Source organism: Bubalus bubalis, chromosome X (genome assembly GCF_019923935.1).
Source record: "Bubalus bubalis isolate 160015118507 breed Murrah chromosome X, NDDB_SH_1, whole genome shotgun sequence".
NCBI classification, from domain to species: domain Eukaryota; kingdom Metazoa; phylum Chordata; class Mammalia; order Artiodactyla; family Bovidae; genus Bubalus; species Bubalus bubalis.
Window position 1 is genome coordinate 49,291,100 of NC_059181.1, and position 20,753 is coordinate 49,311,852.

The window sequence follows — 20,753 nt, forward strand, 5'->3', positions numbered from 1 at the left end:
GAAAAATGGTAAAATACGTAAATCTATCCACCAAAATAATTCCAGATAGGGCAAAGGTACTTTTTTTTTTATAAAAAATGAAACCATTTTTAAAGTTTAAAAATAAAATAAAATTTAAAAAAAATGAAACCATTAAAATTAGAGAAATACAGGACAAGATTTATATAATCCTTGGGTTGGGCAATCCTTCTAAACATGATCCTATGGACAAAAGGCAAAAAGAAAAAAATTTATTCATTTTTTATTTTTTTAGTCATTTTTAATGCATTTTCCCTGTGCACAAGAGAAATAACTGATGGAGTCAAAAGATACAGTTTTCTTTATACACAGCAGTTAAAAGTAATGCAAACATCACATGACACTTTCAGTGAAAGTTACATTTCCAATTACAAATCAAAATGCGTATTGGGATCTCTTTATGGGAGAAGCTGAGAAGGAAGTCTTAAAAAAGCACTTTCCTGGCATTACTATACTGACCCTTCAGGCTGCACTAAGATTAAGTTCATATACAATTTGCAAATGTTGACACATCACACTGTTTTCTGTACAATTAAATGTATACTTAGAGATACCAGGATAAACATTTCTACTATATTTTAACTGAACTTACCTAATCAACATTTTCACTGAGAAGTTTATCAAAGATGCTGTAAGATTCTACAAAATTGTGAGATATACCAAGCTCCAGAAATATTTCTTATATTCTTTCTCATTTTGGTTATACATATCTGCTCAGAGATTCTGCTGCAATTTATCGAGATGTACAGTTCCAATTGTGCTTACTGTACTGTGTATAAATATATCAAAAAAAGATCAAATAGTATAAATCTTACAGCATTTTGCTAGCAAAAATACATGCCAAAGTCACAATATTGTACCACAAATTATAGAGCTTCAATTAATCTGTTTCTGTTTTTAATATTTTCATTCTACATTAAATTACTATCATAGGCTAATGTTTAATGCAAATAAATTGGACATCTGTAGGACAAAACTTGTTCACCCAACTGTAAACGTTGATATCTGTTTCCAAAAATCACAATAAATGCAGAATAAAGAAGTGTTTGCATGCAACACCTTTGAGTAAAACAGCATTGATTCTCACCATTCAAAACAGAGGAAGGGAGGGAAGGAAGGAGAGAGGGAGGGAGGAAACAAAGAGGGAGGAAAGGACTCCACCTTAAAATGCATATTAAATTTATAACTAGACAAAGTTGAAAGAATCAAACTGAAAGTAAAGCACAATTTTGTGTGTGTTTAAAGATTTAAGAGCCATTATCAAAAATAAGATACATTTTTTCAAGGTACAGAAATGTAATTACGATGGCTGGGAGCCCAGCAGCCTCTCAATGGCTGCATTGATGTCGCCTCCTGTTGCTATTAGAGCCTGCAAGTTTGCTTCCCGGTTTAAGAAGCCCATTGCGTTGAGTTGTTCCAGTTGTTGTTGAAATCTGACTTCTGGATTTGGCAGCTGCGGAGGATTTGCACCAGCCAGAGCCTGCACCATTTGCTGAATGAACTGCTGGTTGGGTCCAGATTCCGATATTGGGCTCGTGGTTTCACTGGGTGCAGAGCTAGACACAGTAGGCCCAGGGGGTGCGCCTGTGCCAGTGGAGCCAGGGGGACCTGCAGGGCCAGTGGGTCCTATGGGCCCAATGGGGCCTATGGGAGTAAACGGGACTATGGGGCCAATGGGGCCTATGGGTGTGACTGGGCCTACAGGGCCTATAGCTGTTCCCAGCACCCCCACCCCCACACCTGGAGTGAAGCTTGGAATGAGGCCAGGAGCTTCAGTGGCTAATGTCTGTAGCCCCTGCTGGATCTGCATTAAAGCCTGCATTGCTCTTGGGTTTGACATGGCCGATAGCGTGTCTGGATTCTGCATCTGCTGTAAAAAAGTAGGGAGCTGTGGACGCATCTGCTCCTGCAGCTGAGGATTTGTAGTAAACACAGGGCTATTCAGCATCATCTGTGCAGCCAAATCTGGATTCTGGCTCAGAGACTGCATCATGCTTCTCATATATGGTGCAGACAGCATATTCTGGATCAGCTGGGGGTTTTCCGTTATCTGTTGCAGCAAGCTCTGCATTCCTGGGGTGCTGAAGATACTGGCGACATAATTGGCTGCAGCCACTGTGTTTCCGGTAGCACTGCTGGAGCTACTGCCAGATCCACTGCCACTGCTAGTTGTTGTGCTAGTGGTCGCAGAACTCTGGGTAGCCGGTGGTGGCGCCCAGGGATTGGGTAGTGGATCACGATTTTCTGTGCGGGAAGGTTGTGTACCTTCCCCAGAAGAGGAACTGCTCCCCACGGAAGCAAATGGGTTACCACCAAACTGCTCTTGTGCGGCATTAAGCATGGGTTCTTGAATGTCAGTGTACATGCGCCGTAAAGCATTGTAGCCACCTGGGATGCTTTCAAGATTGCTGAGAGCCAGGTCTTGATTTCTCATCATTTCCTGCATCATAGCTGGATTCCTGGCGATTTCGAGGGTCTGCCTCATTATATCTGGGTTGTTTAGCAGGTGACTGATTTCTGGGTTTCTTTGAATCAATTGCTGCATCTGTGGATTGGCCATAATGAGCTGCCTCATCAGATCAGGATTCGAAAGCATGCTCTGAACAAAGGGATTTTCCATGATTTGGATCATCATCTCAGGGCTGGACAAGAGCTGCTGCTGCATCTGGTTCTGGAGCTCAGAGAAGTTAGTCGAGCTCAAGCCCAGGCTGCTAAGGCCTCCAAGTCCTCCAAGGCTCCCCAAACCAAACGGGTTGCTATTTGTGGAAATAGGTGTGGAGTTACTCCTGGGAGTCGACGCGGTGGTAGTATTAGTTCCCGCGGCATTACTAGGCTGTGTGGACTGGCCCTGAGGTCGGTTCTGGCTTTTGATGACAAGGTGAACAGTCAGTCCATCATGGATGCCATGCTGGATCAAGGTATCTTGATCTTTTAAGATTTTTCCGGCAAAAATCAGCACTAACTGATCTGTTTGGGATTTGAAGCGTTTCGAAATCGCTTCCTTAAACTGCTGGACTGAGCTGTTCTCGGGCACTGCGAACTCCTCTTTCTCTTTGGGGGTCTTCACAGTGACTTTGATGATTTTGGGCTCGGTCTGGGTAGAGGCTGGGCCTTGGGCCGCAGCAGAGCCGCGGGAGGGGCGCGGGGGGCCGCTGCTCTCGCCATTCTCAGCCATGGCGGCCGCGGTGACGCAGGCAGTCAGGGAAGGCGCCGGCAGGCGAGAGAGAGAGAGAGAGAGGAAAGAAGGAGGCACTGCCACTGCAGGTTGGGCCGGACCGGGCGGGGAGCGCGGAGCACGGTACCTCTGTGTTGAAGACTGCAGATCACTGGTCCTCCGGTGAAAAGAAGGCTCCGTGTAGGCCGCGGTCCGCGGTCTCGGCGCTCCGGTCTCTGGGCCGCCGCCGCCGCCGCCGCCGCCGCCGCCGCCGCCGGGCCGCCGTGTGATCCCACCGCGCGCTCTCCCAGCAGCTTCTGCAACTGCTCCGCCCTCTCCTCCCCGCCCCTTCCCCTCCCCCAGCTCCGCGCTCTCCTCCCCGCTGCCCCCCCTACTGAGGCGGCGCCAGGCCCAGAATGATAGATGCAACTCGGTCAAAATTAAAAACTTATGTAGTAAAAAAAGAAAATAAGGGAGAGAAACAGAGAGAAAGAAACGAAAGGACAACAGCAGACAAGCGAAAAGAGAGGGAAAGAAAGAGAGGAAGGGAAGCCAGCTTCTATAAAGGACATTAAAAGCTAATGGAAAAAATATATATATATACATATATATATTCCATTAAGCAGTAAAGTGAACAGGTGAAAGCCTGAATCGAACCGACCCCAATTAAAAGATCAAAAATGAAAAATAAAGAGCACTGACAAAGCAAAAAGGGAAAGGTGAACACTACCCTTAGAAGGGAAGAGAACTGAGCAGGAGCCTGCATTTTACAAAAGAAATGCAAATGGCCAATGGGCATATGAAAGAATGATTAAGCTCACTGGCAAGCAAAGACATTAAATTGAAACAATGAGATTCTTCCTCTGTCTTATATTGGAAAAGATGAAAAATAATAATAGGCCTTATCTTCAGGAGAGAGAGAACTGAGAAAATGTCCTCTAATGTTAATTTTGAAGTGTAGGTTGTATAAGGCAATTTTAACATATATATCAATATTTTAAATATTTCCACCTTTATTTGGAAGTGCCTCATTTAGAGACCTCATCTATGAAAATAATTGGATAAGGATTCAAAAATACATATGTAAAAAATGTACATGCACTACAGCGTTCAAAAAATTATTTTAAAAGATAATCAGGGAGGGAGGAGGGTTCAGGATGGGGAACACATGTATACCTGTGGCGGATTCATTTTGATATTTGGCAAAACTAATACAGTTACGTAAAGTTTAAAAATAAAATAAAATTTAAAAAAAAAAGATAATCAGTATATCTTTACACAGGATTGGTCAGATATATTATATTACCATACAAATATGCACTCTTTAAAAAATAAGTGGTTATTTGTATGATACAAACTGTACATGAAATAGGGAAAGTACATAGTATTTTCACTGTCAGCTTTATATTTATATTTCTGTACAGTTAGAAATTATACAATCATTATGTCTCAATACCAAAAAATACAGCAAGTATATTTTTATTTTAAAACTATTTCTAAGCAGTTAGTATGTGTAAACTGTCTTTAAAGATGGTGAATGTGTAAAAAGAACCCTGAAACACTATACACCAGTATGTTAATGGTGGTTATTACTTGGTACTGAAATTATGAATAATTGTTCCTTTTTAAAAATAAAAGTATTAATTTTCTGACAGCTTTTATAAGTATGCTCTGCCTTTACAATTTTAAAAAATGAGAAGTTATTTTGGTGGGAAGTTATAGGTAGAAATTGACAGGCATACAATAGTAGTGGCAGCTATTAACATATTTGTCTAACTTAATTACAGATTAAGTAGAAGAAATAAAGATCTAGCACTTGAATAATAGAACAAATAACTTCAAATTTATGTATAAATTTCTAATTCTGGTTTATACCATGCAAAAAAGTACTTTTCCCCCTAGTTTTCTGCCAGCATTTAATAGCATTTGAAGCATTAGGACACAAATGCTTTAGTAACCCTCAAGAAAAAAAAAATAGGTATGTGATGTCTATCAAGAGGGGAATGTATTAATATAGTGTGATTAATATTAGAACACAGAAGATAAAGGGAATGAACTAGATCTAAATAAATTTATATATGTAGATCTCAAAAACCTAATTAAATAGAACAACACTCTATGGTGTGTGTGTGTATATATATATATATAGATAGATAGATAGATAAAGCTATTGAAAATATACTAGAATGGTTCATACCATAAATTTGCACCCATGAGGAAGAGGGAATCAAATAGTACACAGGACAGTAATTAAAAGGAAATTTAATTAAATCACTAAAAATGTATTTCCTCTTTTATATGGAAGCAAATATGGCAAAAAAGCAAGAGTTAATTCTAGGTGATAGGGACATTTTTTGATTAAACTGCTGTGTTTTTTAGATTTTTAATTTTCAAAAAAAAAAGAAAAAATTAAGCAAATATCACAGGTCATCTTCTTTGATCTCAGTAGAATAAAACTCGACATTAATGAAAGTGTGAATGAAAAACTCAACCACTTGAAAATTAAAACAGAATTAAACACTTTGGGGACAAAGTACAAGTGAAAGTTCTTAGAGTGAATTTAAGAAAATAGTAGTAATAAAAATAGTAGTAATGAGAACATAAACGTTCATAATACGATGGGATTTCCCTATGTGTGATCTGAGGATCTCATTTAAAAATACAGATTTCTAGACCCCACTCCAAACCTATCAAAATATAAATGGTGCTCAGAAATCTGCATTCTTACCAAGCTTCAATTTAATGGTATTTGATTTACTGGGTACTATGTAAATGAACTCAGAGTCAAATTTATGCACTCAAAGATCTTAACTTCCAAAGAATAGACAATAAATTAATTAGATATTCAAATAGAGAGGACCAAAAAAAAAAAGAGTAAAGAGAGAAGCAGGGTGATGGCTACAAAGTGATAAAATCAAACATTAATGAATTAACAAATTCAAAAAATAAAATGTGTTAAGAAAATCTAAGAAGTTCTTTGAAGAACAAGTTAAATAGATAAACTATTATAATTAAGTGATTCTCTTAAAAGTCTCTCACCAAAGAATACAGCAAAACATAGGAGCAAAGAATAGGAGCAGAAACATACTCTCTTCTTGAATTCTCTTATAAGCATATTTCTTTTCTTTCCCCTACTGTAAACTTTTTCTTAGAGAGCAGAAATAACAATAAATAGTCAAATAGCAAGCATCCTGAATTCTTCCATAGAGGGTAGTATCTGAGAAGTTGAAAGACTTTGTCAAAGAGATTCTCCCCATGGGAGATGGAGGTGGACCACAGTTTGGGCTCAGTAAATACAGATTTAGTGTTATTTTGGCCATTGTTTTCTCCCTCCACCTCAGATTCATTGAGATATAATTGATATATGCTGCTGCTGCTAAGTCGCTTCAGTCATGTCCGACTCTGTGCGACCCCATAGATGGCAGCCCACCTGGCTCCCCCATCCCTGGGATTCTCAAGGTAAGAACACTGGAGTGGGTTGCCATTTCCTTCTCCAATGCATGAAAAGTGAAAAGCGAAAGTGAAGTTGCTCAGTCGTGTCCGACCCTCAGCGACCTCATGGACTGCAGCCTACCAGGCTCCTCTGTCCATGGGATTTTCCAGGCAAGAGTACTGGAGTGGGGTGCTATTGCCTTCTCTGAATTGATATATAACACTGTGTAAATTTAAAGTGTACAACTCATTGATTTGATATATCTATATAATGAAAAATGATTACCATTGCAACATAATCAGATAGATCTCAGGTGGTTTCAACTTGCAACGGATTGAAGTGAGTCTTTGGTTCTCAACTGGAGACTGATGTTGGGTTACAGCAGTGAGAGCACAGAATCCCTAGCCACTGGACAAATTGTCAGTGACAAGGTCCTGGCTCTTTGGCTTTGCTAAAAAGAATTTCCACAAGGACAGAAAGTAGTGAAATAAGTAAAGTGCTTAGGTAGGTGGAAAAAAGAGCACAGTACATGTGTATAGACACACAGGCAGACTCCAAGAGAGAGAGAATTGCAGAGTCATGCTTTCGTGATAGTGTGGATTGTTTTTATGGGGCATTTCTTCTGGGTTTCCTTTGGCCACTCATTTTGATTTGCCTGGTTCAAAGTTCATATTTGGTATATCTTGGGATCCTCCCATGTGTGCACACACATTGCTTATACAAGATGGGTTCCACCAAAGAAGCCTATAAGTAGCTTGGCATCACTTCCGAATTCTTGGCAACTCTTCCGAACTCCAAGAAGATTTTCTGTGAATGTATAGTTGTTGAGGTCCCATGACTTCAAGAATGAGAAATATGTGGTTTCTTATCTTCTATCTGGGCAAGGCCCAGCTTCCTCTCTCAATTGTCCTGCTACTGATATTTTTGAGTTTTGGTTCACAGGGAATGAATCTCCAATCACTTTACCCTAGTGTAGGGGCTGCTACTTCTTGCCTCAAATCCCCCTTGAGAGACATAGATGCCATGAAATATTTATTGGGAGAATGAAAAGTGAAAGTCTGTCTTCTGTAGCTTCTTCAAGCTAGTCGGGGGCTCATAGATCCTACCTAGCTGGGGTCACAGAGCTCTCACCCTGTCTCTTTAAATTGGCCCCATAGTGATTTCTATTGTTATTTCAGCAGTATCTGCTGTGGGGAGTGGCTGGAGTCCCTGCATCACCTGTGCATCACCTGCATTGTCCTGTGATGTCCTAGAGAAAACAAACTAAATAATTAGATTAGAGAAGCTGGGGCTGAAGACTGGTTAAAGACTATTATAACCAGAGGCTCAAGCAAGGGTAGGAATCTGGTTATACAAGGTCAGCATATCTTTGTTCATCTCGGGCTTAAAATTTAGTGTATTTCTCTATGTCTAAAATGGAAGGTCTGAACCTGTTTGTCCCAGACCTCCTTCTTGGACTGAAAGGTATTAGTTGCAGATTTGCAATAGTATGGAAGACAAGAAAGCACTAGGCAAAATATAACATAAAGCAGTATGGCTGAGAAAAGGAAGGTTATAAGAAAATGGAAACCTCCCATAATAAAGTTTTTAATACCTTTTGGGATCAAGGAGAACAAGTTAGAGAACCAGTTTTCAATTTCCTAGCCCATACTGAATTGCAAGGATTGATGGTTAATTGTTGAAGCCAGGTGGTTTGTTGAGTTTTCTCAGTGTTGGTCTCTACTTAGAAAGAGGTGTTAATGTATGTGCAAAAAGAAGTGTTGGCAATTGCACATACTCCTCCCTGTTCTGCCAACAGATAATCCAGGGCCAGATGGTTGTCAAGTGTCACCTTGAACAGACAATCTAGAGACTTCTGTAAATTAGTAAGAGAATTAGCAGTATTAGTTATAGCAGTGAGAGTAAGAGATAAATTTTGAAGAACATGTTGGTGGGCAGCTACCTCCTACCATCATAACAAGATGTACCCAAAGAAATAAGCACCTCTGTCTGGGATGCCACCAGGTTAATTGAGTAAACAGTTTTAATGAACTTGCCCAGTGCTTGGATTCATTTAAGAAGTGGATTAAGATAAAAGTAATCAAAGTTCCCAGCATACACTGTGTGAGAGTAGAGTTATTGCATAGGCAATTATTAGCCATGGTTTCTTATCTATCTGACATAAGAACATGTATCCTGGTGGAGCAAAACAGACTAACTCACCCAAGGTTTTAAAACCTAGCCATTCAATGCTATAGTTCTAAAAATGTTCTTCAACTACATGCTGAAAACTTTCCATCCATGTCCATCACGATAACTGTTCCTTAAATGTGGATCCTTCTTCCATTGGGTAGCAAGTTAGAGTCTGAGTGCAAATAGGTAACTAGAATTCTTGTTTATGAGGGGCCATTGTAAAACTCTGGGATGTTTAAATGCCAATTCTTCATCCTTCCAATTTGACTTCATATTCTCCTTCTGTTTCCAAGGAGAGGGTTAGGCAAGAGACATTAGAATTTTCTTCAGTAGGAAAATGAACAATTCTGACTCTGTACATTACTGTTCCTGAGCCTTGGGTTCTTGGTAGAAAACCATTTTTCCATTAGGAACTTGTTTAAAATTCCTTATGGGATGGAAAATGGGGCCGCTATGACCCATAATGGTCTTACCTCAGGGTAAACAAATCCAGCATTCTGTCAACCAAGTGGTGGAAGCAAGAGTTTGTGCAATGCAAACCAGAGAGTTGTCTGCCCATCCTGTGGCTAAAGGAAGTCTGCCCAGAAAAGCTAAGGCAATTAATAGATTCATAGTAACACCAATCATGGTCATATATAAATCACCTAGCATGAGCAGAGAAGTTCAGTGAATTCAAAGAGAAAGGGTGAGAGTGAAGAAGACAGTAGTTATCTGAATCTACTGAAGCCCAGGGCATGGGCTTCCCAGGTGACACTAGTGGTAAAGAACCAGCCTGCCAACACAGGAGACATAAAAGATGCAGATTTGATCCCTGGGTTGGGAATATCCCCTGGAGGAGGGCATAGCAATCCACTCCATTATTCTTGACTGGAGAATCTCATTGACAGAGGAGCCTGGCGGGCTACAGTCCATATGGTCGCAAAGAGTTGGAGATGACTGAAGTGACTTAGCATGCATGCACCAGAGCATATCAATTATTCTGTACGTTAATTAAAGTACTTAGGAGCAAAAGGAAAATAGTAGCTATGCATACTTAGCCTAGGGTCTAAGAAGGTTTTTTGTTTTTTGTTTTTTTTTTTGTCTTTTGTCTTTTTGAATAGGAGCTTCAGGTCTTGCAGTGGCTCACCTGGGAATTTTCAGGCTATCCTGTGAATTCCATGTCCTGTAGAGACTCAGAGGAAGGGATGACTCACAGAAATAGCTGGAATGTGGAACTTCAGGTTCCTGTAACGTATCAGTGGAGACAGGTTTAATCCTGGACAGAAGAACCCAGCTAGTGACTCCTTAGAGTTTAACTGCTGTAGGGGTGCTCAACAGGACATGGTAAGGACCCTTCTATTTTGGGAGCAGCTGTCCACCAGGTCTTTAAAAATACCTAGTTCCCAGGGTTTTTAACTGGGACTGTCACCTAGAGCAGGCTGTACTCTCTTGCCATATTCTTGTATAGCTTTCTGGACTTGTCTTAGGTTTAATTTCTACAAAATCCTGACATGCCCAAAAGGTATGGAGTTGTTTGTATTTGGGTTGCTTGGGCCTCATATATCTTGTTTTCTATTTGGAGATAACTGTCTACTTCTAGGGTTTATAATATATCCCAGGTATTTAACTGAATGCTTTGAGATTTGTACCTATGTCTGAGAGGCTCTTTAACCCTGAGTCCCAAGGAAATTAAGAACTTCAATGGTATTTTGATCTGAGGTCTCTATGCTGCTGCTGCTGCTGCTAAGTCGCTTCAGTCGTGTCTGACTCTGTGCGACCCCATAGACGGCAACCCACCAGGCTCCGCCGTCCCTGGGATTCTCCAGGCAAGAACACTGGAGTGGGCTGCCATTTCCTTCTCCAATGCATGAAAGTGAAAAGTGAAAGTGAAGTTGCTCAGTCGTGCCCGACTCTTAGCGACCACATGGACTGTAGCCTACCAGGATCCTCCATCCACGGGATTTTCCAGGCAAGAGTACTGGAGTGGGTTGCCATTGCCTTCTCTGGAGGTCTCTATGGAGGGACTAAATATTGAAATATCATCTATATACTTTAGAATAGCACTTTCTTTTAGGTGTATTTCACTTTGTTACTTTCCTAGGGCCTGGGTGAACAAGTGTGGGACTGTCCCAAAAGCTCTGAGGCAATACTGTCCAGGTATATTGTTGCATTTGGCCTGAGTTGGGGTTAGTCCACTCAAAGGCAAACAGACATTGTGATAAGAAATGAACTTGGATCCAAAAGAAGACATCCTTGAGGTTGAGTAGAGTAAATCATTTAGCATCCTTAGGGATTTGGGTTAAGATTTGGGTTAATATGCTATAAGGATTGGCCATGAGGAAATATATAGGGACCACTGCATTCACTGCTCTAAGGTCTTGAACCATCCTAAGCAATCCATTTGGCTTAACAACTGGCAGAATAAGAGAATTGCATGGAGACTGGCAGGGCACTAAGAGGCCATGCCTTAAGAATTTATCTATGAGGGGTTGTAAACCCTTTTTCACTTTCAACTTTACGGGCTATTGTCTCCTCTTAGGTTAAGCATTTTCTGGCTAAGACTAATTCTTACAGTTTGGGCATTTATGGCCTTTACAGGGATTTCTTTGTCCCATACTGAAAGGTTCACTGCTTGTAGAATATGGCTAGGAATAAGACCTTGCTTTTCCAGCTGGTCTGTTTTAGTCAGAGTCAAGATAAGGGGCTTGCTTAGAGCCTCCTAACTGGAGTATGGCCCTGAGGGATCTCAGAAGGTCTCTTCCCAGTAGTGGGGTGGGTTACTCAGGTACAACTAAAAAGGCATGTGAAATCAACCTCTGCTCAAATTGGCAAATGAGAGGGCAAGTAAAATGGTGGGTGTGAGGCTTTCCATTGACACCAGTCCCAGTACAGCTTTTGGAGGAGAGAGATTCAGCGTGAGAAATTAAGTCAGAGTAAGTGAGTTCCGTATCAATCAAAAAATCAATTTTCTTACTTGCCACATCAAAGATTACCCAGAACTCCTTGATAGAAATAGACATCTTGTTATGGGAAGCTGCCAGAATCCCTGGGCAGCCTCAGTAGTCCAGCATGGCCATCTCAGGGGTGAGGGCAATCCATCTCACAATGACCTATTTGTTTGCAGGCTGGGCATAACCTGGGGAGTTCTTTCTGGCAATCTCAGACCAAGTGGCCTATTGACTTGCATTAGTAGCATTCCCTCTTATTGGGCTTACCTCCATACAGATAGTTGGATGTTCTTGGCTCCCTCAGGTTGTCCTGAGATCACAAAGCATGGCTGACAGCAACAGCTATCAGCTTTTCATTAGTCTTGGCCTATCCTTCCTCACGTTGAGTTCTCTCTTCCTGCTGAGCTTGGTCACAATTATTGAATACCCCAAAAGCTACATTTAGGAATTGGGGCATGGGCGTTTGGGTGCTAAATTATAACTTTTGGAGTTTTTGCCTAATATCAGGGGAAGATTGACTAATAAGTGCTGTCCCAGTAGGACACTGACCTTCAGAAGTGAAGAGATCTATATTAGTATATTTCCTAAAGGCCTGCACAAGCCACCCGTGAAAAAGGACTGGATTTTCTTTTTCTTCTTGGGTCATTCCTTTAACCTTTTCATAGTTAACTGACTTTTTCATACACTTTCTCATACCTTCTAATACACATTTGATCATGTACTTCCTGGCTTCTGTTTCCTCCAGGGAATTATAATTTCAAAGGGATTCCTATTTGGGACTGCATCTCCACCCATAGCATAACATTTGGGTTGGTCTCTGGCAAGCTTCCCCTGAGCCGATTCTCTGTTTTTCCTCATAAGTGAAACAAGTAGGTAGAACTACTTGAACATCCTTCCAAATTAAATCACAGACCAGAGTTAGGGCCTGAAACACTTCAACAAACTATTAGAGTCTTCAGAAAATTTCCCCAATACCTGTTTGCTTCAGGCTAAGTTGGTCAAAGAGAAGGGCTATTGTTTTTCAGTTTCTCAGTTGTTCCTGACTCTTTACACCCCATGGACTGTACACCAGACTCCTCTGTCCAAGGGATTTCCCAGGCAAGAATACTGGAGTGGGTTTCCATTTCCTTCTCCAGGAGATCTTCTCAGCCCAGGGATCAAACCTGTGTCTCCTGCATTGGCAGTCACATTTTTACCACTGAGTCACCAGGGAAGCCCCTAAAGACAAAGGCACATGCACTCTAGTTTATTTTCATCATACAATTACCTTTTCTTGTTTGTGGAGAGAACACTTAAGATCTACTCTCTTAGTAACTTTCACATATACAATATAGCATTATTAACCATAATCACCATGGTGTAAATTAGATCCTTGGAACTTGTAAGTTCATACCCTTTGATCAATATCACCCCATCTCCCCTTATCTGCCAGCCTCTGGTAACCATTATTCTAACTCTCTGTTTCAACACATTTGGCCAAAAGCACATTTTCTTGAGTTCTCGTCTTTAACTTAAATATCATGGTTTTTTTTTCCATTTTATTCCAAAATCTATCAATTTTAATGTTTTAAATTACAACTAAATAAAATGAACATTTCAGCAGTTAAATTAACATGCCTCAGTTACTGAGAATACAACATTAATTAGTTGAAACTTAAGAAAGGAGCAACAAGATAACATGAACACAAGAATTCCATAAGTTGATTTAATTATAATGGTGTATTTGTGAAAATTATGAGGCCATCAGTTCAGTTCAGTCATTCAGTCATGCCCGACTCTTTGTGAACCCATGGAAGCACACCAGGCTTCCCTGTCCATCACCAACTTCTGAAGCTGGCTCAAACTCATGTCCATGGAGTCGGTGATGCCATCCAACCATCTCATCTTTTGGCGTTCCCTTCTCCTCCTGCTTGCAATCTTTCCCAGCATCAGGGTCTTTTCCAATGAGTCAGTTCTTCTCATCAGGTGGCCAAAGTATTGGAGCTTGAGTTTCAGCATCAGTCCTTCCAATAAATATTCAGGACTGATTTCCTGTAGGATTGACTGGTTTGAAATTATTGTGGTCCAAGAGACTCTCAAGAGTCTTCTCCAACACCACAGTTTAAAGGCATCTATTCTTTGGTGGTCAGCATCTTTTATTGTCCAGATCTCACATCCATACATGACTACTGGAAAAACCATAGCTTTGACTAGATGGACCATTGTTGACAAAGTAACATCTCTGCTTTCTAATATGCTGTCTAGGTTGGTCATTACTTTTCTTCCAAGGAGCAAGTGTCTTTTAATTTCATGGCTGCAATCACCATCTGCAGTGATTTTGGAGCCCCCCAAAATAAAATCTGTCACTGTTTCCACTGTTTCCCCATCTATTTGCCATGAAGTGATGGGACCAGATGCCATGATCTTCGTTTTCTGAATGTTGAGCTTTAAGCCAACTTTTTCACTCTCCTCTTTCACTTTCATCAAGAGGCTCTTTAGTTCTTCACTTTCTGCCATAAGGGTGGTGTCATCTGCATATCTGAGGTTATTGGTATTTCTCTCAGCAATCTTGATTCCAGCCTGTGCTTCATCCAGCCCAGCATTTCTCATGATGTACTCTGCATATAAGTTAAATAAGCAGGGTGACAATATACAGCCTTGATGAACTCCTTTCCGAATTTGGAACCAGTCTGTTGTTCCATGTCCAGTTCTAACTGTTGCTTCTTGACTTGTATACAGATTTCTCAGGAGGCAGGTCATGTGGTCTGGTATTCCCACCTCTTGAAGAATTTTCCAGTTTGTTGTGATCCATACAGTCACAGGCTTTGGCATAGTCAATCAAGCAGAAGTAGAGCTATTACCTTCCAATTACATGTAAATTTTAAAGAAAACTGTGGATATTTACTTTTAAATAGCCTAAAGTCTTCAGACTGACATCTGTAGACGACATTTATTTGTGGATTTTAGTGTTGCAGTCAAAAATCCATCAGATACTGAAAATGTTACAGGAAAGAGCCAATTATGACTCCATGTTGGATCTGTTTGTTTTACTTTAATCTTGCTTTCTGCTGCTTTTGTTCATAAAAGGATATTGTCTATACACAATGGTCTGCCTCTGGTACCCTGTTTCTCTGCTTGAATGTTAAACCGAAATGGCTTTTTTCAGAACTCTGTCAACCTGTGAATGGTTACTGGAAAGGAAAAATTAACACATCCATTCCCGGAGGCTTGCCATTCCAGGAGATATTTGCAAGATTAGTGGCCTTTTTATTTGCTTCCTCACCTTCCCACTACCCACCACTCTGTTCTATAAAAGAACCTGGCATGCAGACTCAGACAAGATGGTTATTTTGAGACATTAGTCTGACATCTTCTGGGTTGGCTGGCCTTCAGAATAAAGTCTTATTCCTTGCTTTAATGCTTCCCTTTTCAGTTAATTGGCCTGTTGTGTGGTGAGCAGAGCAAGCTTGAACTCAGTAGCAAAACTTTGCAAGTACAAATCAAAGAGAATGCAATGATTATCGGAAAACTTTGTGGTCTGTAGATGGTTGGAGGATAAAACAAAGATACTACAGTTAAGAAAGGTGAACTCTTACAAATGTATGGTCAATTTTTGATGGTATAGCCAAAACTTGGCCTCCGTACTCTGGTATCAAATTTATCTCAGAGATGGTTTTAAGTGAAGTAGAAAATAATAGCTTTATTACTTTGCCAGGCAAATGCAGACAACAATGAATTAATGCTCTCAAAACTGTGTGTCCGAATCTGGAGGAGGTAGTGAGGAGCTTTATAGTAATGGTTCAAGGAGGAGGGCACAATCAATTCATAGACATTCTTCTAATTGGTTGATTGTGAGGTGCTCGGGAGTCAGCATCATCAACCTGGTTCCAACTGGTCTGGAGTCTCTGTGCTTGTGGGCAGCATACTTCTTCCACCTGGCAGGGGTTTCATTACCTGCAAAATATTTCAAGTATATTGCTATGTATATCTCTTTAGGGAAACTAAGACTCTGCCCTAAGACTGCATATTGTTCCTTGACTGTTTCTCCCTTGTCTCTACATCCTCTCCTTTGCCAGATTAGCATCTGTTTGAATCAGCCCTTTGGAACTCAGGGAAATTCATGGAGGTGGAATGAAACCTATTTTCTACAAAAAAGAAACAAGGGACACAGAAAGGCTTTTGTGATCCGGAGCCCCAAAGGATTCTACTTGATTTCAATGGTAAAAATCAGTTGTGACAGCAGATATAGTAGTGGTAGCAGTATTATCTATGGCAAGGCTTCAAATTGAGTTTGGCTACAAAAAGTCTTTTCAAGTTGTAGGAGATTAAAGACAGTAGTTTAAAGAGAATCAATTTCTAGATACTCAATTTCCATACGGTTTCTTTCCTAAAATTAATCTGCCAGAAAATGCCCCTCAGTTAAATGCATTCCTTTTTCTGCAATTTACCTGTTCCCACTTTATAAATTAAAGGCATATTTCTATCATGTATCTAAGATTTGACAGTATTGCATTGCCTCTGGGGATGAAAACCTTGAGTTTATTTACAAAGGGGAAATTTGAAATATATTGGTGTCCATGTTGAGAAGGTGAATGATTCCAAACACTAGGTAATAAATTGTTTTGCAAGTCTGTAATTTCCAATTCTTTATCTTGGACAAAGTTGAAGGAGGACTGAACTGAACAGTCAGTTGATAAGTGAGTAAAGTTATTTATGAAGATGTATCATTATGTGATTTCTGGCATATTATCTACCACTCTATGTCTTTTTTGATTGGAGCATTCAGTCCATTGACACTTAAGGTAATTATTGATACATATGTATTTATTGACATTTCAAACCTTGTTTTCCTAGTTGATTTTTTGTTTCTTCTTTGTCCCTTTTTTTTTTCTTTTTGTGGTTTAATGATTTCCTTTTATTTTATGCTTGTGTTCTCTTCTTTGTAGGTTTTGTGAATCTATTGTATGTTTCTGATTTGTGGTTGCCCTGTTTTTCAAGTATGCTAACCCCCTCCTGTATCTGCTTGCTTTAGACTGATAGTTATATAGGTTCAAACACATTCTAAAAAGAAAAAAGAAAAATTCTTTGACTTTTCTTTACCCTTCTTCCCCATATATTATGATTTTGATGTCCCTTTTTATATCTTTTTTTAAATTTTATTTTATTTTTAAACTTTACAATATTGTATTGGTTTTGCCAAATATCGAAATGAATCCGCCACAGGTATACGTGTGTTCCCCATCCTGAACCCTCCTCCCTCCTCCCTCCCCATACCATCCCTCTGGGTCATCCCAGTGCACCAGTCCCAAGCATCCAGTATCGTGCATCGAACCTGGACTGGAGACTCGTTCCATATGATATTATACGTATTTCATTGCCATTCTCCCAAATCATCCCACCCTCTCCCTCTCCCACAGAGTCCAAAAGACTGTTCTATACATTAGTGTCTCTTTTGCTGTCTCGTATACAGGGTTATTGTTACCATCTTTCTAAATTCCATATATATGCATTAGTATACTGTACTGGTGTTTTTCTTTCTGGCTTACTTCACTCTGTATAATAGGCTCCAGTTTCATCCACCTCATTAGAACTGATTCAAAAGTATTCTTTTTAATGGCTGAGTAATCATCCATTGTGTATATGTACCACAGCTTTCGTATCCATTCATCTGCTGATGGACATCTAGGTTGCTCCCATGTCCTGGCTATTATAAACAGCGCTGCAATGAACATTGGGGTACACGTGTCTCTTTCCCTTCTGGTTTCCTCAGTGTGTATGCCCAGCAGTGGGATTGCTGGGTCATAAGGCAGTTCTAGTTCCAGTTTTTTAAGGAATCTCCACACCGTTCTCCATAGTGGCTGTACTAGTTTGCATTCCCACCAACAGTGTAAGAGGGTTCCCTTTTCTCCACACTCTCTCCAGCATTTATTGCTTGTAGACTTTTGGATCGCAGCCATTCTGACTGGCGTGAAATGGTACCTCATAGTGGCTTTGATTTGCATTTCTCTGATAATGAGTGATGTTGAGCATCTTTTCATGTGTTTGTTAGCCATCTGTATGTCTTCTTTGGAGAAATGTCTATTTAGTTCTTTGGCCCATTTTTTGATTGGGTCATTTATTTTTCTGGAATTGAGCTGTAGGAGTTGCTTGTATATTTTTGTTGTTGTTGTTGTTGTTGTTTTAATTTTATTTTATTTTTAAACTTTACATAATTGTATTAGTTTTGCCAAATATCAAAATGAATCCGCCACAGGTATACATGTGTTCCCCATCCTGAACCCTCCTCCCTCCTCCCTCCCCATTCCATCCCTCTGGGTCGTCCCAGTGCACCAGCCCCAAGCATCCAGTATCATGCATCAAACCTGGACTGGCATCTCATTTCATACATGATATTTTACATGTTTCAATGCCATTCTCCCAAATCTTCCCACCCTCTCCCTCTCTCACAGAGTCCATAAGACTGTTCTATACATCAGTGTCTCTTTTGCTGTCTCATACACAGGGTTATTGTTACCATCTTTCTGAAATCCATATATATGCGTTAGTATACTGTATTGGTGTTTTTCTTTCTGGCTTACTTCACTCTGTATAATAGGCTCCAGTTTCATCCACCTCATTAGAACTGATTCAAAAGTATTCTTTTTAATGGCTGAGTAATCATCCATTGTGTATATGTACCACAGCTTTTGTATCCATTCATCTGCTGATGGACATCTAGGTTGCTTCCACGTCCTGGCTATTATAAACAGCGCTGCGATGAACATTGGGGTACACGTGTCTCTTTCCCTTCTGGTTTCCTCAGTGTGTATGCCCAGCAGTGGGATTGCTGGGTCATAAGGCAGTTCTAGTTCCAGCTTTTTAAGGAATCTCCACACTGTTCTCCATAGTGGCTGTACTAGTTTGCATTCCCACCAACAGTGTAAGAGGGTTCCCTTTTCTCCACACTCTCTCCAGCATTTATTGCTTGTAGACTTTTGGATCGCAGCCATTCTGACTGGTGTGAAATGGTACCTCATAGTGGTTTTGATTTGCATTTCTCTGATAATGAGTGATGTTGAGCATCTTTTCATGTGTTTCTTAGCCATCTGTATGTCTTCTTTGGAGAAATGTCTATTTAGTTCTTTGGCCCATTTTTTGATTGGGTCATTTATTTTTCTGGAATTGAGCTGTATGAGTTGCTTGTATATTTTTGAGATTAGTTGTTTGTCAGTTGCTTCATTTGCTATTATTTTCTCCCATTCTGAAGGCTGTCTTTTCACCTTGCTTATAATTTCCTTTGTTGTGCAGAAGCTTTTAAGTTTAATTAGGTCCCATTTGTTTATTTTTGCTTTTATTTCCAATATTCTGGGAGGTGGGTCATAGAGGATCCTGCTGTGATGTATGTCAGAGAGTGTTTTGCCTATGTTCTCCTCTAGGAGTTTTATAGTTTCTGGTCTTACGTTTAGATCTTTAATCCATTTTGAGTTTATTTTTGTGTATGGTGTTAGAAAGTGCTCTAGTTTCATTCTTTTACAAGTGGTTGACCAGTTTTCCCAGCACCACTTGTTAAAGAGATTGTCTTTAATCCATTGTATATTCTTGCCTCCTTTGTCAAAGATAAGGTGTCCATATGTGCGTGGATTTATCTCTGGGCTTTCTATTTTGTTCCATTGATCTATATTTCTGTCTTTGTGCCAGTACCATACTGTCTTGATGACTGTGGCTTTGTAGTAGAGCCTGAAGTCAGGTAGGTTGATTCCTCCAGTTCCATTCTTCTTTCTCAAGATAGCTTTGGCTATTCAAGGTTTTTTGTATTTCCATACAAATTATCCTCTTGCTGTTCCTTGTGTTCATTGTTGTTGTTTTCAAAAATAGCTTTTTTTTTTTTTTATCTGTATCCTGGCTAATTTAAGCGATTTACTTTCCTATTGTGATTTCCTCCTTCTTATATCTTCTTGATTCTTTTCTATTTAGAGATAACCTAGTATTGCTCTTTTCTTTTCTCAGACAAGTTTCTGCTTGTCTGAGAAATCCTTTATGTATCCTTCTAATCTAAATGATAATCTTTCTGGTTAGAATATTCTAGGTTTTTTCCAGTAGTCATGTATGCATGTGAAAGTTGAACTAGAAAAAGAGCTATGCACTGAAGAACTGATGCTTTTGAACTATCGTGCTGGAGAAGACCCTCGAAAGTCACCTGGACTGCAAGGAGATCAAACCGTTCAATCCAAAAGGAAGTCAACTTGAATATCCGTTGGAAGGACTGATGCTGACACTGAAGCTCCAATACTTTGGCCATGTGATATAAAGGGTCAAGTCATTGGAAAAGACCCTGCTACTGGGAAAGATTGAAGGCAAATGGAGAAGGGGGGTGACACAGGATATCATTGGATAGCATCACCAACTCAATGGACATGAATTTGAGCAAACTCCAGGAGATAGTGAAGGACAGGGAAGCCTGGAACACTACAGTCAATGAGGTTGCAAAGAACTGGACACAACTTAGTGCCTGAACAACTACAGCCAGCCAGCTGAACAATTTAGCCAACTTTGCTAGATTAAAGAGGTTTGTTTCATTGTTTGCTCCTTCAGAGGAATTCTTTTGGTCTTTTGACTGAGAGTGATTCCTCTACTTTTTTATTTTGCTTATATTTCTCCTACTCTGTGAGTTTGGGAGAAAACAAACATTGACTGTAGTCTGAAGGGCTATTTATATGTGTGAGTATCCCTGAATATGGAGAAGGCAATGGCACCCCCCCAAGTACTCTTGCCAGGAAAATGCCATGGATGGAGGAGCTTGATAGGCTGCAGTCCATGGGGTCGCTAAGAGTTGGACACGACTGAGCGACTTCACTTTCACTTCTTACTTTCATGCATTGGAGAAGGAAATGGCAACCCACTCCAGTGTTCTTGCCTGGAGAATCCCATGGACCTGGGAGCCTGGTGGGCTGCCATCTATGGGGTCGCACAGAGTTGGACACGACTGAGGCGACTTAGCAGCAGTAGCAGCAGCAGCATCCCTGAATAGCTTGTGTGAGTTTAATATTAATATTTTCTGACATGAGGGCTCTTTTTGGTTTGGATGCTTGCC

At 40.2% G+C, this 20,753-nt stretch overlaps 2 protein-coding genes across 2 annotated transcripts in view; both read right to left on the reverse strand.

Annotated features, from left to right (window-relative positions):
- Positions 1 to 20,753, reverse strand: part of LOC123331684 — a 112,872-nt gene that overhangs the window by 78,994 nt on the left and 13,125 nt on the right. Inside the window, exon 2 of the mRNA XM_044936471.1 lies at positions 3,321 to 3,601. Within this exon, the coding sequence (XP_044792406.1) occupies positions 3,321 to 3,601 (281 nt within the window). The remainder of the gene's footprint in view (positions 1 to 3,320; positions 3,602 to 20,753) is intronic.
- UBQLN2 (ubiquilin 2) lies at positions 226 to 3,324 on the reverse strand. Its single transcript, XM_025277395.2, has one exon. The coding sequence runs from the start codon at positions 3,191 to 3,193 to the stop codon at positions 1,319 to 1,321; it is 1,875 nt and encodes a 624-aa protein (XP_025133180.1). The 5' UTR covers positions 3,194 to 3,324; the 3' UTR covers positions 226 to 1,318.

What these genes read in the sequence shown, in the direction of transcription:
- UBQLN2 (XM_025277395.2), bottom strand. Translation starts at nt 3,193, where the DNA reads ATGGCTGAGAATGGCGAGAGCAGCGGCCCCCCGCGCCCCTCCCGCGGC.